The sequence below is a fragment of the Callospermophilus lateralis genome, chromosome 2 (genome assembly GCF_048772815.1).
Source record: "Callospermophilus lateralis isolate mCalLat2 chromosome 2, mCalLat2.hap1, whole genome shotgun sequence".
NCBI lineage: Eukaryota > Metazoa > Chordata > Mammalia > Rodentia > Sciuridae > Callospermophilus > Callospermophilus lateralis.
Genome location: NC_135306.1, coordinates 147,839,753 through 147,863,570, shown reverse-complemented (window position 1 = coordinate 147,863,570; position 23,818 = coordinate 147,839,753). Strand labels below are relative to the sequence as shown.

The 23,818-nt window shown below is 38.6% G+C and overlaps 1 protein-coding gene across 2 annotated transcripts; it reads left to right on the top strand.

Annotated features, from left to right (window-relative positions):
• The first annotated feature begins 197 nt into the window (after positions 1–197).
• Gvqw3 (GVQW motif containing 3) lies at positions 198–22,776 on the top strand. Of its 2 annotated transcripts, XM_076846612.1 has the most exons (2): positions 198–758; positions 22,520–22,776. In XM_076846612.1, the coding sequence occupies exons 1-2, from the start codon at positions 287–289 to the stop codon at positions 22,774–22,776; spliced, it is 729 nt and encodes a 242-aa protein (XP_076702727.1). In that variant the 5' UTR covers positions 198–286. The 2 variants fall into 2 exon arrangements, with proteins under 2 accessions (XP_076702727.1, XP_076702726.1); XM_076846611.1 differs by lacking the exon at positions 22,520–22,776 and having other exon boundaries at positions 198–1,006.
• The last annotated feature ends 1,042 nt before the right edge of the window (positions 22,777–23,818 follow it).

Sequence of the window (23,818 nt, the reverse complement as noted above, 5' to 3'; positions counted from 1 at the left end):
TGACCAATTTGTAAACTCCAGGCAGAGCTGCGTGTACGATTTGGACGCAGACGTGGATTGCAGGGGATTTGATTTTTCTTGACTTTGCAGCTCCTCTTTGGCCCCGTTAGCTTCTCAGATCAGACGTTAAGGGGCGAAAAATCAGAAAAGCAATTACTCTTTCCTGACGGGGTTTCCAGGGGAGAAAGAATAGCGACATGATTATGCCTATAGCCCTATAGAGATTGGTCCCTCTGTCTTCCCCTCATAATTGTGGCCTGTTAACTTTCCTGTGTATACTGTCAAAATGAGTGACCGCTATTTAGAACAAAGGATTAGTATAAAATTTTGCGTGAAATTGAACAAGTCTGCAAGTGAGACCCACCATCTTTTAAAAGAAGCCTATGGGGATGAAGTCATGTCAAGGGCCCGAGTTTTTGACTGGCACAGACGATTTAAAGAAGGGCGGGAAGATGTTCGAGACGATGCACGAAGTGGTCGGCCTGTCACCCACAGGACAGATGAAAATATCCAGAAGGTCAAGGACTTGGTTTGTTCAAACAGGCAGTTAACCGTGAGGATGATGGCTGAAGAGTTAAATTTAGATAAAGAAACCGTTAGACTCATTCTGAAAGAAAACTTGAACATGAGGAAGGTTTCTGCCAAAGTCATATCAGGTATTTTGAAAGATGAGCCTAAACCTGGAAAACTTGATTTGCGATCACATCTGTCAAAGGACACTAGGAAAAACAGCTCATGTGTGAAGAAGAAGTTAACAAGTTCTGAAACATGGAGTCATCTGCAGGGGGAAGCTGGTGGGGAAATGCCTCTGTCTGTGTCGGGTCCCAGAATCCATTACCCTGACAACCAACCTCTGCAGCCATCATCTTCTGCCAGCTTTCCCATCAGAGTGGCCCAGGATTGGTTCACACCCTGGTGAAAAGAATCTGAGGGTAGCTGAACCTGAGCTAGGAAGTTGCATCACTGTTGGGCAACTTCATTTGCTGCTCCTGTTTTTGGTCTTCTCTACCGCTCCTCCTTGCTGGCATGGCCTTCCTATTTTATGCTGGACTGTGGCCATCTCCCTTGTTTTTCACCACTTTGAAGTGCTTTGGTTGTTGACTTCTGTTGCTTGCTTCTTTATATTTTTCTTGCTTAATAAGCTTGGATATCTTCATTGCCCATACGTCAATTTGTTGTGGCTGTCCTGTTCTTTTGTTCTCAACGTTCTGCCTCAGGGGATCATCCATATCTTTGTGCACAGGGAGAAATGTCTTCTGGGAGGACCCCAAAAGGCCTACTGTTTCATTTACTTTGCAGTTAGAGCCTAAGGTATGGTACAGAAGGCAGTGGCCTATGGACCTGTTGAACAATCTGGGTCAAAGGCCCAAATGACTGGGTAGGAGCTCTGGGGGGCGGGGGTTGGCCACCAATACTGATCTTCTTTTGGACCTCCCTTTCACAGAACAACTGGATCTGTTTCATTCTAGTCTTGTGCTTTGCCCCCCCCCCCCCTATTTATTTGGGTTTCCCCTCACTGGAAGAGGAAGATCTGACCCTAGGAAATATAAACTAGGGGACGCAGGCCAAGACTGATATGTGAGGAGAAAGACCAGATGATTCTCCAGACCCTAAATTAAGGGAGTCTGCAGTCTATTTGATGTGTTTTGAGCACCCGCTGTTTTTAGAACACTTCTGGGCAGTGACAATGTAAAGTTCTTAAATGAAATCACCAGGTGCAGTTGGGCTTCACAAAGGAGCTGGTTCTTGAACTGGATTCATGAGGAAGGGTGAGACAAAGGGCTATGAGATTAGGGAACACTTCCCAGGCTGGTGAAACAGCATGAGGCTGGCAACCTGAAAGTGGCCACAGAAAGTGATGATACTTGGCTAAAATAACAAAGATTAAGGGGAAGGTGGTGGTATTGCAAAAGATGAATAATGGGAGATAATTTGCTTTCTCTCCCCTGTCCTCAACTCTATGCCTGCTGGCAGTTTATAAATTACTTCCCCAAGTCTGTGAGTAGGTTTGTGATAATGCATTTCTTTGGTTATCTGATTTTCCCATTGAACCTCAAAAAGTAGTCTCTCTGTGTCCAAACTGTCTTCTGTGTTTCTGCTGCTCTGCTAGGACTTATGGATCGGAACTTTCCCCCAGGGGCTTCCAACTATTACCACATAAACTAGCAACGTCTCAGAATGTCTGATAGGGAACAGGAGAAGCCAGGGGGTAATAGCATTTCACAGCATTGGTTGGTGTCTATGTGTTACCCAAGGATTTTGACACAACAGCTCCTCTTTAACAAGTAAGGAACTAAACTAAAGTGGGGAATAATAGAGGTTCCACACTTATTCATTCCACACAGGTAACTTTTAGTTCTGTTCTTTCATTGTCTACCACTTTCAAAAAGTTAGAAACTCCTCTCTAATACCTGTCAGTTTGGAGAAACTTTGAAAGCTAGACCTTGTGCTACAAAGAAAAGATAATAAGAAAACTCTTAAACCCAGCAGATTTCCATCTACTTGCAATTTCTAGACATTTTGTTTTAGGACCATTAAGTCTTCTTACCTCAGACAAAGTCCTGGGTTCCCCAAAGCACACTGGACTTCAGGAGCAAATCCCCACCCCTCATTGTTGCAGTTTTATTGCTGAATTTATTTATCCTGCTCAGGCCCTGTTGTAATAATTGCACAATCACATGTTCCTGGGCGCAGGCTAGAATCCCACAACACCTGAAGACATTAACTCCAACCTATAATAACACAGAGGTCCTGCAAGAACTTATTTCTGGGTTTTATTGCATTCCCTGTAAGCAGGGCTGGGGTAATGATGCCGCTCCCTGGTGATAATGCCGGACCAAGACCCATGCAGGAGTATAGGATACTAGAAGCGAAGTTGGCCCAGATAGTGTTTGAACACAGAACACCTGGAAGTAAGGTAATTGGAGTGTGAATTCAAATTTTTCCAAGTGTCTGTCATGAAATGGACAGCTTATATCCTTAGATGATGTCCTAAATAGTCATTAGTTGAACTACCACTTGAACCCATTGTCCCTTTGCAAGGCTTCCCATAAAATATTCAGTGATGATGTCATGCTTCAGATTTTTGAGAAGTAAAGTTTCTGTCCTAAAACTCATCCAGAGCAATCTAGTCTCACATAGTGAGACTACTCAAATCGCTAAACCCAAGACTTCCACATGATCACCCTGGAGTATCCAAGGGAGTTCTTAGAATTCCTTATGTACCCACTTGCCAGATGTACTCCATTGCTGACCCACATTTACCCTGGCCTGTACTTGTGGGCCAGGTCTCTTGAGCTCCTGATCTTGTAATCTCAAATCCAGCCCTGCATCACACTCAAGGCTCTTGTCTTTGGCTCATGCATATACCCCTCTCAATTTATTCTTCACCAGTTTGTTTTCTGGTTCTGGACCACACGTCCAAGAGCACCTTTTGGCCACTTTGGTGTGTTGATCCTTGAATTGCTCTTTTGTTATGGTCTTTCACTCAATTTACTCTTATTTCTGTGAATTTTGGGTCCCTCTTTGACCTCTCTGCTTTAGCCACTGTGCCATTGGAGCAGAAATTGTCTGCTGTACCCCTACCCACCTCTCAAGAAGTGGGTAGGGCAACGAGGGGAATATATATTCTGGATTTTGTTTCTTTTTATAAGGAGCATCGGTGCCCAGGAGGATGGGAGGAGGTCCTTGCCTCTCTTAGCCACTGTTGGTTGTACTCCCCATATGCAACTAGTTTCTCAAGAAAGCAATTTCCTTACCTCTGGCCCTGAGAATCATGAGTATTCAGAGCTATAACATCCAAATCCCATTCTCCCAGCCACTGTATTCTGCCTGGCAGGAGAAGTTTCACCTAATTGCAGATCAAGCGTGGCTCTCTGTGGGACATTAGGAGAACAGTTGGCAATCTGCAAACCTTGACCGTAATTCTCAAGCTTAACACAATCAGTGAATCTTTTTGGCATTTAGGTAGATCTTCCCCTACCCACCCATATTCTCACTCCCATTTTGATTCAGAGTCCACATGGAATGTTCTGTGCCACAGCTAAAGTCCAAGAGGAATAGATTGTTCCTGGGGCAGATCATCCGATCATTAATTTTATCTAATTCTCTTACTCTCTGTCCTGCTCCATTTACCCCATTAAAAATTATTTTAAAAAGAGAAAAAAAATTTCACCAATCTTTGAGAAAAACTCAAGTACGTTTCTATAGTCTTCTAAATTCTGCCCCTGGCTCTGAGTCCTTTTTGAAATGTTATCTTTTGGGGAGAATGTATACCTGGGACCTACTTTCCAGAGCCTTCCTTTCAGATCCATTTCTTTGTCAAAGTCCACACTTGATATGGGAGATGCCCAGATAAGTCTGGATTCTAAATGACTTAAGGACACCTACTAAAGGAGTGGATCACTGTTGGGGAACTGTCTGTCACTCCGTTGCATATACGATTCACTTTGCCTGCTCTTTGCAGATATCATCACCAGCAAGCCTTGCTAGGCTCCCTGGGATTACGTCTCACCAGGATCTCAGTTAGAGAGCCTCCCTTTGCTCCTGAACTATGTTATTCTGCATTCTTCAACTAATGCTGCAGGGATCAGCCCTCCTAGATTTTACCAGGCCTTTACATCCTATCGGAGGCAATCCTTCTATATTTATGTTCTCTCTAGCCTCTGCCTTATCGGATCTTTACAAATATTGTACAAGTTGTATCACCCAGTATAAATATCCAGAAACAGTCTAGTGGGGAGCTTCAGTACCTCCAAGGACCCACTTGGGTCTACTGAAGGGTCAGCAGACTTCTATAAAGAAAGCATCCTAGGCTTTGTGGGCTCTATCATCTCTGTTGCACTTACTCAACATGTTAGTGCTAAAGCAGACAAAGCTAATATGAAAACAAAGGATCATGGCTATGTTTCATATAAAACTTTATAAAGGGATACTAGAATTTGAATTTCACATAGTTTTTACAAAATATAATCTTGATTTTTTTCCCCAACCATCTAAACATGTAAAAAAGAAATTGTTGGGCTGGGCTTGTGGCTCAGTGGCAGAGTGCTTGCCTAGCATGTGTGAGCCACTGGGTTCGATTCTCAGCACCACGTATCAATAAATTAAAAAAAAGAAAAAAAGGTCCATTGACAACTAAAAAAATATTTAAGAAAAAAATTGTTTAGCTTATAGACCATGGAAAGACAGGTTGTGTACCAGACTTGGCCTATGGGCCATAGTTTGCCTACCCCTGATCTAGTGTGTGTGTTTGTGTGTGTGTGTGTGTGTGTGTGTGTGTGTGTATATATATATGACAGATGATAGCTTGTTTTCCATCAATAACATTGTTAAGGCCAAGCGGATCTGTCAGTGTCTGACGATTTACTATACAGAAATTGTGGAATCTTGAGACCAAGAGAATGACCTAGAACTGAATGATTGGCTATTTCACCTTGACCATATTCCAGTTCACAAAATGAATTTTCAGCTTTTTGATTAAAAATGATTTTTTGCAAACTACCACCTGTGTTATTCCCATGTAATATCTCAAAACCTATTTTGGCAATATTAGAAATGGTGCCAAGTTGCAATTGGCAATAATGGAATGAACTAAAGGTAGTTCTGAAAATGCTTTGACCATGGCATTTGAATATGTTATCACCTAATCACCTATTAAAGTGTGTACTATGGAGGTGGCAAAACACAAATTTTTTTTTGCAAGTTTATAAAAATAAATACTATATATGGGTGTGTATATGTATGTATATTTATGTATATATATGTTTGTGTGTATATATGTATGTGTGTGTGTGTGTGTGTGTGTATATATATAAAATTTTTTTAACCTTGTAACTGTTGTAACTGGTGCCAGAGTATGTACTTTTAGATGAGTATACTTGTTTTTCCTCTAAAGAGATCTTTATTGTATCACCTTCGCTTAAGCTGATTTTCCAAAGTTGCAATAGAATCTTCAGGTTGAACAGAACTTTATAAGAGTGATCAGCCAATCATTTTTCCCTTGAACCAGGAGTAAATCAACCCTCCACTGGCTGAAAGGCTATCTGAAAGAAGATTCTGTATTAATTCACTCAATGAACGTTGAGTGGCTGAAGTACCAGGCACTGTCCTGTGTGCTGAGGTACAGCAATAAACAAAAGAGACACAGGCCTTACATTTGACAGTCTGAAATCTAATTATATGACTCTTTACTCTTCACAGTTCCATGTGCTCATACTAACTCCTCGTTAACTGCAAACCTGGAAATAGGTATGACCTTTGCCCCAAGACTTTGTGCCGTGGTCATGATGCTTCTCCAACTGCATTAATAATGGGAGGACGTATGCTCCACTTAAATTTTATTATCCTTTACATGGATCTATATTGGTAGAAAAACATGCTGGCAATGTTGGAAGTGTAAATTGGCAACAGCTTTCTGAAAAACAATTTGGCAGTATCTATTAGGAGGAGCTTTAAAAATGTTTATATCCTCTGATCCTCTAATTTCACTTCTGGGAATCTGTCCTAAAGAAATAGTCTAAAATGTGGGCAAAATTTATGCTTACTTATCTAAAAGTCCAACAGGAGAAAATCAGTTAAATAAATTATAGCATGACTATACAATAGACCTAGTATGCAGTCAACATAACAAATGTTTATTAAGAGTATTCAGCAGCACAGCAAAAGTGTTTATAATGTTTAGTGAAAAGAGTGATACAAACTGTACATAGGAACCCCAAAATGTTTTTTTCCCCCAGTGGCTAGAAAGGATCTGCCAATTCTGCGTGGTTGAATTTTATGGGTGTTTTTAATTTTTTCTGTTTTTTATACTTCTAAAGAATATTTCTCCAAATAATGTTACTTTTATTATCAATAAAAAATAGCATCAAAAGTTGGCAATAGAGAGTAAGGCTACATCCGTAGTGTGATCCATGAACAAATTAATTGGCTGGGTCTATGGAGGCTGTATGATATTGTGTTGGTTTGCAACAGAAGGGAAAAGGAACTTCCCCAGAGGAGAAGGGAAAGTGACCAAAATGCCTACAAAAAAACCAAAGTTGTTATTAGGAGATGCCATGAGTGGAATTTCCTGTTATGTGGCCCTAGGTAGGTGAAAGAACACTTATGAATCAAGTATATTCTGACAAATGAAAAAGGATATGAAATTCTCTCCTGGGTAAAATTAACCTCTTTTGGATTTTACTCTCACATTCTCTCATACAAAATGAATTCTTAACATGGATTTTATTATAGCTGATTCTCTGAAGAATTCTGAGCCTTCCATATAATTTCTTTAGTATAGGAATAGCTTTCAGTGTGCCAAGTCTACCTCCTCCCATACTGGGACACTCAAGCAACAAGGATATATATACTGGAATATTTATGTTCAGCATTGAGAATGCTACATGCAAATCATTAATCATCTTTAATGTGACTTACAAAACTCTTAAGGTTTGCAAATGTTATTTTGATGGTGTCCAAAATTATTGTACTTTTTATTTATGTCTGAAGAATAATAATCACATTGTAGGATTTTAAAGTGAGATATTATATTGCTAATGCCTACCCATAGATGAAATTGTTCTGGTGGGAAAACATGTACTTGTTGTTTTAAAAAAATGATTATCATTAAAATGTTAAATATATTGGTGAAGTTTCAAGCCTTTAAATATGTATACAAGGTAAATACATGTTTTATAGACATATAATTTATAAATTTGTCAAGCTGGATGAATTCTTCAAAATCTTAAAGTGTAAGTCCCTCGTTTATATAAAGGACAAGAGTGAGACTTGGGGTTTAGTTTTGGTTCCTTAGCTAGCTGGGTGATTGGGCAGTTCATTTGCAGCTTCCAAGTATCTCAGCTTACTCATCTGTGAGAGTAAAATAATACCCTTTATCTCATGAAGTTGTTCATTTTTTCATTCAACAAATATTTATTGAGTGTTTATATGTATCTGACACCATTCCAGACACAGAATACAGCAATAAATAAGACAAAATATATTCCTCCACATGAGCATGCATTTAAGAGAGGGAGACAGACAAGCAATAAGATAAATGAGTCAAATATAGTATATTAACCAAATGCAGTAGCATAGGCTTGTAATCCTAGCCACTCAGAAGTTGAGGCAGGAGGATCATAAGTTTGAGGCCAGGCTCAGCAACTTAGTGAAAACCTATCTCAAAATAAAATGTAAAAAGGGCTGGAGATATAGGTCAGTGGTAGAGCACCCCAAGTTGTCTCTGTACTGCAAACGAAACAATAAACTATACACATTATACATATATTTGTTAGTGATTATTAAATGTGAAGCTTATATTAAATAATATATATCAATAAAATATATGAGGTACACGACACCAGACCTAGCAGGTAATAAGTGCTCTGTAGATAGTATCTTTTGCTTCTTTTTCTTCCTCCCAGCACCTGAATTATTCTACGTGATTGTAGCAATCTGCAAAAGGCCTGAGCAATTATTGCCTTCTGTCTCCTGCTAGTTAATAAGGCCTAAGCCTGCTTTTACCTAAAAAGACAAATTCTTAGTTATTTTTGTACTTTCTGTATGGCAGAATAATCAAGGTGATGCCTAAATACTGTTAGAAATGGCCTTTTCTGGAACTAGTTGGCAGGAGTCTTTGAGTAGGGCTGAATGGCAGGTGTTAGTCCACAAAGACAAATGCACACTATAATTGCTTTTTAAGCAAAACAAACCAGGAGACGTATTAATGACTGTTTCTCTTAAAGAGAAGCGTGTGCCCTGTGTCCTATGCCAGACTTTGGAAAACTTGCAGTGTTACGAGACTGGCTACGACATTATTTGTAGGAGACTGGGGCCAGGAAAAGGAAGCTTTAACATCTGTGGTTTCTTGGTATTTTTGCTCACTGTAGAAAAATTGGAAAGTTCAGAAATATATGAACAATCAGCCAGAAGTTTATCTCTGGTATTCAAGTCTTTCTCAGTGTCGTAGTTTCCTCCTTCAGAAATATCCAGCAAACAGAATTTACTGAATTTCTTCATTAGGCCTGGGCCTGTATTAGGCACAGAGGATACAGCCCCTGCCTGAGTCAGTACCCACCTTTGTGAGCTAGGGGAAGAAGGTGGCTCCAACCACAGATCTTTCCCAGAGGACTGTCTAAGGAACAAGCTTTTGTAAACAATTTGGAACAAAAAAATTGGAATCATTATACTTACCATACTTGTGGAAATGAGAAATCTGTGGTATGAACAGGTGAAATGAATAGCACACTGATAACTGGTTTCTGGCTGTGTCACCCCTAACTCTTCTAGAAGGGACCTGAACTCTATCCACAAGGATTTGACTTAGCATATCATCTCTCAGAAGAAAATGGACACTAGGCCGTGGGTCAGTACCCCTGTTATCTTGCTTGAAGAAGCTAATAAGTGAAAAATCAGAATTATAACCCCGATTGGATGAGGAAATTGGCTCAGAGAAGTTGAGTGACTTTTCTTGAATCACACATCTAGTTGGTGACAGAGCATAATAATGAAGAACCTTAAGCCTTTCTCAATCCAGTGAGTTTTTTCTATTATACCATTGGTAATATTTCCTTTATAAATCATGTTAAACCTTGCATTAAAATCATGTTCAACCTTGCATTTAACAAATGATTTACCAACAGTTGATTTATACACAATTTTTAAAGAGTATATTTATGGCAACATGGTGGAGGGTTTTTCTAAATTTTCCTGGGGTGTCTAGGTCCTCTGGTCCTTCTTCCAGAGGTGTGTATTCTTAAGTAAATGTTGGAATTCTGTCATTCTTTTTTTTTTTCCAGATGTTCTTCCCAAGTGATGTGTTATGTTTTGGGTTTTTAATATTTCTCACATACGTTCTTAAAGTCTGGGACCATAAATCTTAATAAAACTCTCAACTATCTCCTCTGTGCTATCTCAGATTTCCAAGTGTATTTGTATTTATGATACGATGTCTGAAGTCATGATGCTCTCACATAATTAAGGTTTACATCCCTATACCCTGATCTTGTATTTCTACATGTTCTAAAAATTCTTTACACTTCACTTGTAATTCCAGTATAGTGTGCCATGACATTTCCATAGTAACATGTTTCAAACAGGAAAATAAAGAGAGCCCAAGAAAAGAGAAGGTTTCAGTGAAAAGGAGAGGAGGAGAGAGGGAAGAGAAGAAGAAAAAGAAAGAAAATAATTAAAACTATTACAAGTAGTAGAATACATAAGATGAAGTGAGGTAGTAGGGAAAGGGGTTATATATTCTATTCTAGTGTGGTGTGTCTCAAGAGCACAACATCGTTTGTACTCAACTTGTTATGTGGATGCCACCCACCAAGTGACCCACTCAGAATTACATTTTCTTTCACCCTTACATCTGGGTGGGTCTGCGTCACTCTTCTATCATTTCTTACTTTCACCTACCTTTCGCCATACTGTCCTGAAATCCACCCCCTATGTTTCACTTGTGCTATTTGATTTGGAGTTTGTTAAAAACCAGAGACTTGGACACTAGTGTTTTGAGCTGGCTCAGCCCCATTCTCTCCTCGGAATGCCTTCCTGCTGCCCTCCACCTGGCAGACTCCCTCTCAACACTCAAGTCTCAGCCTTACCATACATCTTCCCTGTCACCCCATTGGTAAAGCAGTCATCCCCAGTACACAATGCATATTCTTACGTTAAAAACTAATGTTTATCTGTGTGCAATGGCACATGCCTGTAATTCCAGTAGCTGGGGAGGCTGAGGCAGGAAGATCATAGTTCAAAGCCAGCCTCAGCAACTTAGTGAGGTGCTAAGCAACTCAACAAGACCTTGTCTCTAAATAAAATAAAAAAAGGGGCTAGGGATGTGGCTCAGTGCTTGAGTGCCCCTGAGTTCAATCCCTAGTACCAAAAAACAAAACTGTAACATTTAACTGAACTTAATTGTTTGCATGATGGGTTTTCTCTCCATCACATCTGATTCTTCTCTGTATTCCTGGCATCCAGGATTAATCTTGCCTGGAACTGCTGAATAAATGTTTGATGGATGAATGAAAGAAAGGACTTTTATAGTAATTGCTTTTTTGTTGTGGTAAAATTCCCATAACAAAATTCACCATTTTAACCATGTTAAAGTGTGTTTCATTGGCATCTAGAATATTTACAGTGTGGCTCAGCCATCACTACTATGTAATTCCAGAGCATTTTCATAAGGAAAACTCATACCCATTAGATGGTAACTCCCCTTCCCTTTTACCCCCAGCCTCTGACAGTCATCAATCAACTTTCTTTCTAAATGGTTTTGCTATTCTGGAAATTTCATATAAATTGAATTATACAACATGTGATCTTTAGCAGCTGGCTTCTTTTACTTGGTATCATGTTTTTGCGGTTCATCCATTTTGCAGTACATATTAATGCTTCATTCTCCATTGAAGGTGAATAATACTCCATTGTATCAATATATCACATTTTGTTTATTCTTTCACCCATTGACTATTGTGAATAGTGCTGCTATGAACATATATGTACACATTTTTGTTTGCATACCTGTTTTCAGTTCCCTTGGATATACCTAGGAGGAATGGAATTGGAAGGATTATAGGGTAATCCTATGTTTATCTTATTGAGGAACTCACAGATCATTTTTCATAGCCACTGTACCATCTTACATTCCCAACAGCAATGTAGGACATGAGGGTTCCAATTTCTCCATATTTTTTCAACACTTGTGATATCTCATTGTGATTTTGATTTGCATTTCCCTGATGATGGCATTGAACATCTTTTCCAGTGCTTGTTTGACAAGTGTATATCTGATTTGGCAAAATTTCTATTCAAGTCCTTTGTCCTTTATTTTATTTTTTTGTCTTTTGTTGTTGAGTTGTATGAGTTCCGTGTTCTCGAGACCTTTAACAGATATATTATTTGCAAATGTTTTCTTTTACTCAGTGGATTTCCTTGCTTAGTAGATAGTATTCTTTGAGGCCCCCCAAATTTAATTTTAATGAAGTCTAAGAGTTATTTAGTTTTGGCCTTTGATCCATTTTGAATTTGTTTTTGTATATCATGTGAGATAAGTGTCCATATTCATTTGTTTCTGCTTATAGAAAGCCAGTTGTCCAAGCACCACTTGTTGATAAACACTATGCTTTCCCCATTCTCACCTTTGTTTTTGATCAAATTATAAATTGACAGGCCTTTTTTTTTCTTTTCTGTATCACAAAGATTGTTCCACTGTCCCCTGGCTTGCATTGTTTCTGATGAAAAGTCTGTAAAATGCTTATCTTTCTCTGTACACACTGTCTCCTTCCCCTCTTAAGAATTTATGCAGCTTGATTATGATATGTCCTGGTATAGTTTTCTTGTTTTTTGTGATTGGGTTTCATTGAGCTTCTTGGATTTGTAGGCCTAAAGTTTTCATCAGATTAGGAAAATTTGTGGCCATTATTTCCACAACTTTTTTCTGTCACCCTCCTCTCAGGAACTCCAGTTACCTCCTTGGACCACTTGAAGTTGTCCCAGAGCTAACGGATGCTCTTATTTTGTTTGTCTCCTCTTTGTACTTTTTTGGTATAGTTTCTCTTGCTATGTCTCCAAGTTTACTGATTTTTCATTCTGAAATGTCTACTCTATTTTTATTCCATCTTGTATATTTTTCATCTCAAATATTGTAGATTCCATCTCTAAGGAATTTTGATTTGGATTTTTAGTATATTTTAAATTTTGGAATAATTTCAAATTTACAGAAAATTTGCAAAGGTAATATAATTGGAGATATATAACTCAGTGTTAGAGCACATGGAGGCCCTCCTGAGCTTAATCGTCAGCACACACACACAATCACAAAGTGATTTCTCTTCCAGTTCCAGTTCTCTGTTTTATCTTATATTACTGTGGTGCAATTATCAAAAGTAATATACTGCTGGGTGTGGTGGTGCATGCCTCAGCAGCTCAGGAAGCTGAGGCAGGAGGATCTCAAGTTCAAGGCCAGCCTCAGCAATTTAGCAAGGCCCTAAGCAACTTAGACCCTGTCTCAAAAAAAGAAAAAAAAAAGTGCTGGGGATGTGGTTCAGTGATAAAGTGCCCCTGGGTTCAATCCTAGGTATTAAAAAAATATATATATATATATATTAGGGGGTGGGGTTGTGGCTCAGTGGTAGAGTGCTCACCTAGCATATATGAAGCACTGGATTCGATCCTCAATACCACATAAAAAGAAAATAAAGGTATTGTGCCCACCTACAACTAAAAAATATATTTTAAAAAAAGTACATTACTATTTTTTTTGACTGTTACACAAACTCCATACATTATTCACATTTCAAAAGTTTTTCCACTAAAGTCCTTTTTCTGTTCCAAAATCAATTGAGAATATACCACCTTCCATTGAATTGTCATGTCTCTTTATTTTCCTCTGATCTGACAGTTTCTCAGGCTTTGTTTTTCATGATCTGGAATGTTTTGAGGCATACTGATCATATATTTTATAGAATATCCCTGAATTTGGGTTTGTCTGATACTATGGTATGATTAGACTGAGGTTATGGATTTGGGGAAAGAATAATAGAAGTGAAGTAACCTTTTTCCTCCTCTCTTTCTTTCTTTTTTTTTGGATATGTATTTTTTACTTGTTCTTTTTAGATACATGACAGTAGAGTATATTTTGACACATTATACATAATACATGGAGTATAACTTATTCCAATTAGGATCTGTTATGGTTTGGATGTGAGGTGTTCCCCAAAAGCTCACAAGTGAGACAATGCAAGAAGGTTCAGAAGAAAAATGGTTGGATTTTGAGAGTCTTAACTCAATCAGTGAATTAATCCTTGATTGAATTAACTGAGTGGTAACTGAAGGCAGATGGGGTGTGGCTGGAGAAAATGGTTTTTTGAGGGGCATGACTGTGGGGTATGTATTTTGTATCTAGAGAGTGGAGTCTCTCTTTTTCTCTGCTTCCTGATGTAAGCTGCTTACCTCTGCCACACTATCCCGCCATGATGTTCAGCCTTATCTCAAGCCCCAAGGAATGGAGCCAGCCTTCTATGGACCTCTGAAACCATGAGCCCTCAAATAAACTTTTCCTCCTTACAATTATTCTGGTCGGAACCTTGGTCACAGCTGTGAAAAAGCCGACTGAAACAGGTCCCATTCTTGTGGTTGTACATGGTGTGGAGTTTCACTGGTTTCCTCCTTTCTCTTTTAGTGCTGGGCATTGAACTCACTGCCTTGTGCTGAAATACCCTTCTTATTATTATAATAGAAAGTATAATAGCCACAAAACATTGATGATATTAACTTTAGTTACTGGATGATTAAAAACTTTTTTTTGTTGTTGTTATAGGGGATTTAACCTAGGGGCACTTTACCACTGAACCACATCCCTAGCCCTTTTAATGTTTTGTTTTTGAGACAGGGTCTCACTAAGTTGCTTAGGTCCAAGTTGCTGAGGATGGCTTAAGAACTCAAAAACTTCCTGCCTCAGCCTCTGAGTCACTGGGATTATAGACCTGTGCCACTCTGCGCTCAGTTTGCTAATAGAAACTTTAAGGAAATTTTTGCCACTTTTTTTTCTTTCTGTGAAGCTATTCTTTTCCCCTTCTCATCTCTGGAAGCCAATCACCACATTCAGCCCACACTCAGGGGAAGGGGAAGGATTAAGTTTCATGTCCTGGAAGGCAAGAGGTGATATCTAAATATATTATTTGAAAATTTTTAGACACCAGATATGGACACTGAGTGTATCTGTTGCTACTATGATTTGGGTCTTTTTGATATGTTCTGTGTCTCTACTAACAAATCCAGTCTTTAGATTATTGATTACATATAATATTTTTAACTATTTTAATGTCTGTGGGGAGTCATTCTGAATGAGTTGCGCCTTCCATTCTGAAGCGTTTTTTTTTTTTTTTTTTTTTTTTTAACATTTTGTAGTGACCTGGACATTGTCCCAGTCCAGGAAGTTGATGGCATGTCTTAAGATGTAAGTGTGTCGCCCCATGGATTGAAATACACTCACCTATTCCCTTGTAATACTACCCCTTTGCCGAGTTTGGGATAGAATGTTCCATGGAAACTCCCTTTGTGTGTCCCCTTCTCTTGCTCTGCCTTTGGGTGTGGCCTTCCTAGATGTCAGTCAACCTGCTGACACCAGACATCACAAAACTATACTCAACTCCCTGAAACCTGACCCGGTGCTTCATTTAAATGGCTTCTCCTCAATAAAAGTGTTCAGCACATGCTTTCTTTTCTCCTTCTGCAGACCCTAAGGGTCAGAGGAGCTGTCACAGGATCCCAAAGAAAAAGATATCTCTTTCTCTGTGTGATTATTTCATGCAGCCCAGTTCACTTGGAGTGATCCTGAGTGTTTTAGTTGTGAGGAACATGACAATGTCCTGATTTATCAGTTCTACCTATTTCCCTCAGTTTCAGTTGATTTGATTTTTCTCCTCATAACGGGGCCCTTTTGCTTTTTGGAAATAGTTTTTGGCTACTACTCTTGAGCTTTGTTGGATGGAACCAGAGTAACCTGTTGTAGCAAAACCCACTTGATTTCTTGTGAACTCTTGTCATGCTGAGTGTTAGAATCAGGAATTGAATCATTGTTATCTCTGAGAATGGGCCCTTCTAGTTCTTTCCCTGGCCTTAGGTAGTTTACTCCTATACATGCTGAAGACTTGTGGGGGATCCTCAGCAGATAGACATAGCTTTCTTTCTGTGCAATTCTCTTCTCTATGGTTTTCTTCCCTATAAACTCTAGCCACATTGATTTCCCCAGATTCAACTCACATAAACTATCAGGCAGGCTCATTCTGGGTTTACCCCCAACATCATGGCTTCTAGAAACTCTCCCCAGGAAGTCAACAGGGAGAATCTTAAAGCTGACCTTAATTCTACCTTGTTCTCAGGGATGACCATGATATTCAATGTATTAAAAATCATTATTAGGGCTGCAGATGTGGCTCAAGTGGTAGCGCACTCACCTCGCATGCGTGAGGCACTGGGTTCGATTCTCAGCACCATGTAAAAGTAAAATAAAATATTTTTAAAAAATCATTATTATTAGGGCTGGGGATGTGGCTCAATGGTAAAAAGCCACTTTCCTAGCATGTGTGAGGCCTTGAGTTCAATCCCCAGCACTGCTTTAAAAAAAATCATTATTATTTTTTACTACTACTAATAAAAAATAATAATTTTTTACTAATATTTGAGATAGGGGCTCACTGTGTTGTCTAGGCTTGTTTCGAAACTCATGAGATCAAGTGATTCTCCTTTCTCAGTCTCCTGAATAGCTGGGACTACAGGCATATACCACTGTTGCTGGTTCAAACCATTATATTTTATGTTCTGTCCAGATTTCAAGCTGTTTCATGCAGGAAGATAAATCTAGTTCCTACTTCTACATCTTGGCTAAAAGTGAAAGTTAAGCATAGGGAATTATTAGAGCCAGAGGCCACTATTGGAACACAGGTGTGCATATTGTAGGATCCAAAGAGGTAACGTCAATAGTGCTGAAGGATGACTGCCTGGATTCAAATTATGGTTCTGTACTTCACGAGTTATATATCCTGAGTCAATTATGTAATCTTTCTGGACCTCAATTTTCTTATTTTAAAATGGGAATAATAATAGTCCTATTTCATTGACAGAAGATGAAGGTTAAATACATGCAAAGCATTTGGAATAGTGTGTGGAGCATTCAATAGATATTAAGTATTATTATTATTTTTTATAACTTGTTGAATAAAGTCATCAAATTTTAGCTGCGAGTTTCCCAGCGATCCTAGCAAAGTAGAAATATTAGTTAAGAATTTAGTGCCTGTAAACTATACACAAAACTTATTATTCATGAGAAACACAGATTTTACAATTTTTTCTTCCAAGATTCCTATTAAGTAGATACTGTATGATATCTGAATAATGTACCAGTATGGAGATCCATTCCCCAGGATTTTTTTCTGTACCATCCTTTCAAATAAGCCCATAACTTCCTACCAGAGCTCAATCTAGTAAAAGTGATTTCACCATAACTGATAAATCGCAGTACATTTCCCCTGGCTGAATCCAGAGGTAAGGTTTATAATGGCACTGTACAGGGAGCCTCACACACCTTGGCAAAGGGAAGAAGGACTATCGGGGTCTAGGAACTTAAGTTTGGAAAGTCTTAGAAGCTTGATAGTCATAGTGTTCAAATTTTCAATACTAATATTTTGTCAGCTTACCCTAGCAGTTATAGAGGGAAGTATGTTAAAAATCTCTCATCGGGGGCTGGGGATGTGGCTCAAGTGGTAGCGCGCTCACCTGGCATGTGCAAGGCACTGGGTTCGATTCTCAGCAGCACATAAAAATAAAATAAAGATACTGTGTGCACCTAAAACTAAAGAAAAAAATTAATATTTTAAAAAAATCTCATCATATGGACTTACCTATTTTTTTTTTTTTTTTGTAATTCTGTTAGTTTTTGCTTTATATATTTGGAGGCAATGTTGCCAGTGGGTACATAGAGGTTCTAGGACGTATCTTCTTTTTTTATTACACATTTTTTATTGATATAATTTCTTTAATGGTCATTTAGCAAGGGTCCATGAATAGTAAATGTGACCTTTGAAAATGAATGTACTTCACTTTTATTATTATCTGAGTATATGATATTAGAATGATTTTTTCCCCCTCTGCATTTTTTTTGGTATTTCTTTTTTTTATATATATATATATATATATGACAGTGGAATGCATTATACTTCTTATTACACACATAGAGCACAATTTTTCATTTCTGGTTGTATACATAGTATATTCACACCAATCTGTGTCTTCATACCTGTACTTGAATAATAATGATTCTACTAGGACATATCTTCTTGATGAATTTTCTTTTACCATCTATCATTAACAATGTTTTTGTGAGTTAGGTTAATAAAGTTGATTAATATTGCATTATTTTGCTTAGTATATTTTCCCCATTCTTTAATATGTGTCATTGTTTTTTAATGTATTCTAGTAATCAATGTACCACTGATATTTTAAAAAAATCCAATCTGAGAATATTTGCTTTTTCTTAAGCAAGTTTATATATTTCTTATTATTATGATATATTGGGGGATATTCCACCTCATTTTGTTTTGTCTAATTGCCATGTGTTTTCTCTTATTCTGTCTTCTATTGATATGGTTATTTTATTTAATCCCTTTTATTCTCATTAGTGTTTTGAAAGTTATTCTAGTTCTGTTTTTTCTATGGGTGTTCCAACATGATTAATGTGGATACTTGACTTAGCACTATGAAGTTAATCAGTATCTCTAGTTCATTGTAAAGATTTCAGGAGCTTTAGAATTATTTATTTATTTTAAATAGTTTTTTAGTTGTTGATGGGCCTTTATTTTATTTATTTATATGCAGTGGTTGAGAATTGAGCCCAGTGCTTCATACATGCTAGGCAAGTGCTCAACACTGAACTATATAACCCCAGCCCCTAGAATTATTTATTTCTGATCTCTACCCTCTTCTGACATCTAAGCAATTTGAGTTTCAGTATTTTAGTTCTAACTTACTTTAACCATTTACCCACTTACCCCACAATTAGATGTTTTAACAACCAATGTTTGTTTATATTTGCAAATCTGTGTATCAGTTTCTTTGCTTACTTTTTATAGAAATATGGCTAATATACAGTAAAACTCACCCTTTTAAAATGTAAGTCTATAGTTTTGAATATATTTAAAAAATTATGTAACTAGCCAGGCATAGTAATATAAGATCACAAGTTCAAGGGCAACCTCAGGAACTTAGTAAGACTCTCTCTCAAAAAAGAAGTAATGAGGGCTGAAGGTATAGCTCAGTGGTAGAGAGCCCCTGGGTTTAATCACAAATACCACAATAAAAGAAAATTTGTGTAACTTTCAACACTAATTTTAGAACATTGTGGTCATTCTCCAAAATAACAAACAAACCCATACCCATTTACCATTACTAATCACTCCCAATTTCTCCTACTCCAGTCCATGGAAACCACTGATCTACTTTTGTTTCGTGGATTTGCTTATCCTGGAAATTTCATATAAATAAAAATCTAGTTTATCTCATTTCTAGCTACTTTACTTGGCAGGAAATGAAGCTCCATCTTCTATGCGTTAGTATTCAGTGGATACCCAGCTCACCACTCAGAAAGATTGTCTGAATTGCCAAAGCCATAAGACTTCAAGTGGGTAAACAGGTTTTGTGTTCAGACTGTTCATAAAATCTCAAGCAAGACTTCCAGGTATCTTAAGGGTAGATTGGTACCTTTGGTTTCTCTCCATCATTAGTCTTTATGGGCAATTTTACTGGCATTTTGCTGAAGCAGATACTCTGAAAGAGGTTTCTCCTGTTTACTAGGTAAGGCTGTTTTGGAGCAGAAGAGGGTGTAGAAGAAAGCAAACAGGGGAAGCCATGTTCTCATGAACCTGAGAACTTCTAGAAAGATGTAGAGGCCAACAGGTATTTCCCCCACTATCCAGAAACACCTCCAAGCTCCTTTGAGGAGGATAATTTTCTTAAACTTAGCAACATTTATACCAAACTTAGAGTTGCCTTCTCCCAAGACTTCAACCTAAAAGGGTATATTTATTTGAATAGTGCTTCCATTGCTTTAAGAATTTCTATACCTTTTATTTGAAAATTGGCTGCAAACCAGACAACACTTTATTTTAAGAGATGGGCATGCTCTTGCAATGGGGAAATTATAAATTGGTTTTCTTTCACAGAGTAATTTGGCAGTGAGCATCATGAACCTTAAAAGAGTTTAAGCCAGTTGGCCTAGAAAAAACATTTCTAGGAATACTTCTTAGGAAAAGAGATGCCAACAAAGACATGTATACATATGCAGTTTATTCATTGCAGCATTTTTCTGTAAAAGAGTAAAAAGAAAATGCCCCACAATTGGGAAATTGTTAGGTTAATTATTGTATACACACTGAATAAAATAATGCAGCCATTTAAAATGATATTTTTAAAGAATCATCCATGTTGTTTGAAGATGTTCACAATAGGTAATAAAATCACACTATAAAAACATATACATTGTATAGTCTCATTTTTACTTCTTCTATGCTAAAAAAGGATCAAGATACACCCAAAATGTTAATAGTGGTTTTATCTGGGTGATGAAATTATAGAGGATTTAAAATTTCATTATACTTTTATACAATTTTATTATTGTGACTATAAATATTACTTTTATAATTAGAAAATTATTTATAATGAACATTGACATTGCTTTTAAATAAAGAAATATATTTTACTGGGAGAGAAGACACCCAAGGAATTGAAGATTTAATGGAGGAAATCAGACAGGTACACAAATAAAGAGTGTTGCAAGGCAACAACGGCAACAACAGAGTTTTTACCAAGTATAGAGGGAATGCTCTACCTGATAGAGTTGAAGTTTGGTAAAAAGAGAAAACATTTGTGCAGGGTCTTGAAGGATGAATAGGAGTTCTCTAAGGCTATGTAAATTGTTAAGCACTATGTAAGTGGAAGTTAGTCTTTGGCCTTTATTATTACTGCCAAGACTTACCTCGTATAAAGCTTTCTTTCTTGTCTCTTTCCCATGGTCCCTGAAGCACAGGATTGCTGGGACAGGAAGCAGCAGCAGTTAAACAGTCACACGTCAGTGCTCCAGTAAGTGAACTGAGGTGCATCCAACCAAGGCCCAGATTCAGGACCAAAGGACATAAAATTATCTGGGAGCAGAGCCAGGAAGGTGCTGGTGGGTAAACAGTTCCCTTCTGTTTGCCACCCTGTGGAAAGACTGGCTTTGCTTGGGGCCTCCACCCTGACTATGGGGCCATCTCTACCTGGGGGATGGTAAAAACTGAGAATGAGTATCACACATCAGTCTGTGATTTACATTGGCAGGAAATGATGTGTCAGATGTCTTACAGCCTCCAGACAGGGTGGAGTGGAAAGAAGGGGTGTGAGTGAGGGGACCAGGAAGGGTGGTAAGAGATGATCTGTTCCGGAGAAATTCTTGGAAGCTCGAGATTGGAAAGGGTTTCAAAGTTTTCTGATCTGTTCCTCCTGGTCCTTCCACTAACAATCCCATCACATTGTTATACTTCTCTGCTTTCAGGGTGCTGCTCAGTGGTCACATCTTCTGTTATCACCTACCTCAATTCCTCTTGCCTTTTTAATTTCATGAAAAAAACCCAGTGCTTGTAGTGTGCCAGGCCCCATGCTTATGTTAGGTTTTTTGACTGCAGCATATACTCCTGTGCCTCCAGTTGTTGATTTTGTAATGTAACAGACATGTATGGAACACCTACAGGCAATGCTCCAGATGTTTTAAAGGAGTGGAAGAAGAGATAGCCAGGATCTCAGGTTCTCATGAACCTGTCTGTCACTCTAGTGGGAGAGACAGATAATAAACAAATTAAAAATATGAAAATATCAGGTTATACATAGCACAAAGCAGCCAAAGTTTTTACCACCTCTCAATACCACCATGCTAGGGACCAAGCTAACAGTCAGATGAACCTTTGGGAGACAAACCACATCCAGACCATAGCAGAAGAAAACAATAGCAGTATGCCTGGAACACCCTTCTTCCTTTATCTGCAAATGAAAATCTTATCATGCATCTGAACTCAATTCAAGTATTGCCTCTTCAGGCAAATCTATCTTGATTTCCCAGGTAGAAGTGACCACTGCCTCCCCATTAATCCTGAGTGATTTGTGTGTGCACAGTGTAATGCACCGCCATTGTTACCATTCCAAATCACTGCTACTCTTTAGGACAGCACTGAGCTCCTATGTAAATATCCAATGCATAGCACAGAGCCTGGCACAGGATCTGTGATCAGTAACCATTTGTTTCTGGAATATATGAAATCTCTCATAGCACTCTATCAGAACCTCCCTGATGGTGCTTATTCAGACGTGGCAACATTTATTGATCACTGCCAGGCCTGTGCTTTTACTGGCCTCACAACTGCCATGTGCAGTGTTATTCTATTCTGTAGTTAAAACTCAGACCATCAAAGAGACTACCTGAGGCAGGTAGAGTTGAGATTCAAAGAGTTGAGATTCAGAGTTGAGATTCAAGCCCAAGTCCTCTTGATGCCAAATTCCAATGCTTCATCTCTTATGTGGTACCACTGGCAATGCATTAGTTCATCCATGGACCTGTCTTCTCTTAAAGAATCACTTCCCAAAGGAAGGCTCTGTACTTGTCTCCATTCTATATTCCTTCTGGCACCAGAACAGTACATATTCAGTACATATGTCTTAAACCTACAAGAGGTAGAAAAGAAAGAATGAATGTGTGAATGAATGCTTCAGATATCAGTTCATGGGAGGGTGTTGAGCTGGAGGAAGAGGAGCTTCTCAAGGGGCTGATATCTCCAGGTCTTCTCTAGGAGGACCTGGGGAAAGCTGAGGACACTGTCTCAGGTCTAGCTCATTTCTTAGAAATCACACCTTTTGCTCAACTGCACATCTTTGCAGGCAGGCGGGCAGGCAGGGCAGAGGGGAACATGCATGGTTTCCAATGAGTTGGGAAAATGAGGTTAGGTTTCGATTCAGATAGTTATTTGTATTTTCTGGGTCTGCACGGTCGATAAATTTCCAACGAGCAGTGATTCTGTTCCTCATCTTTCACTGCTTTATGGGACATCAGGGAATGAAAGCATAACATCCTGCTTTCCCATAAATTCTCTGGCCGCTATCCTGGCACCAATTAAAGACATGTCTATGCAATTAATCAAAACCAATTTAGAAGCACTCTGGCGCTGTTCCTCTGATGTGCTGCCTGCTCTACATACAGTAGTTCCTCAGCTGCAGTGATGGAGCCAGGCACATAGGGGCTTTTGATGAACTGGTTGTGCTGGCCCCAAGTGTTAACTATGTCATCTGACATGACTAATGAGGCTCTGGACTTGATCCGCGTGAGTGGAGCAGCCCTGCTGTCTGGAGGAGGTTCAGTTTCCGCAGCCAGCCTGGGAAGAGGGTTCAGCATTTAGGGTCCACACTCCATCATGTCAGCTGGAGTCCTGGAGGCCTCTAGTGTTGGAACTGGGAGTCGTCCACTGGGAGGGTGATGGAAATTGTGGGCAGAATCTGTTCTGAGAGCTGGCGTAAATGTGACCCAATTTAAACTTCAGCCTCATTTATAGACATGAAAACCAAGACCCAGCAAAAGTGTGGGGCTTACCAAAGACCTGAGTTTGAGAGAGAGAGAAAGGAAAAGGGATGGCTTTTGACCTTGAGAAATTAAACTACTAGCGGAGCAGGTAAATGGATAATAACTGGGGCTGGATGCAAATATATGCTATCAAGGTTAAACCACGGGGTTCCTTCCTTCCCTTTTCAAACCTTTATCAGGGAGAATGGTTGCCTACGCCACTGACACCTCAACAATGCCAGGAGAATGGGATGTGGATCAGAGATATGAATCTGAATCCCAGCCTTACCTTGAGTTGATATAATCTTGGGCAAATCATTTCATTTTTCTGAGCTTTAGTTTCCTCAGCTGTAAAACCGGAACAAGTAAATATTGCCCACCCAGCCTACTTCCTATCCTATAGTGTCTTTGTGAGACTTGACAGAGTTAATGGGTATGACAGAATAAGAGTCTTTGTATATGTTAGTTTTTAATCATATTATCATCCCCTCTAAAGAGCACTGGCTGAAATCTCTGGAATATGGATCTACAGATAACTTTAACTCTCTTCCTCTTCCTGCCTCTTTCAGAATGCACAGGAAAGAAATGGATATAAAACCAATTGGTCATCTGCCTATAATCCCAATAGCTTTCCCAGAGAGTCCATCACATATAAAGAGGAAGAACTCAGCCATTGTAATTTAATGTCATTCCACATGTTGATTG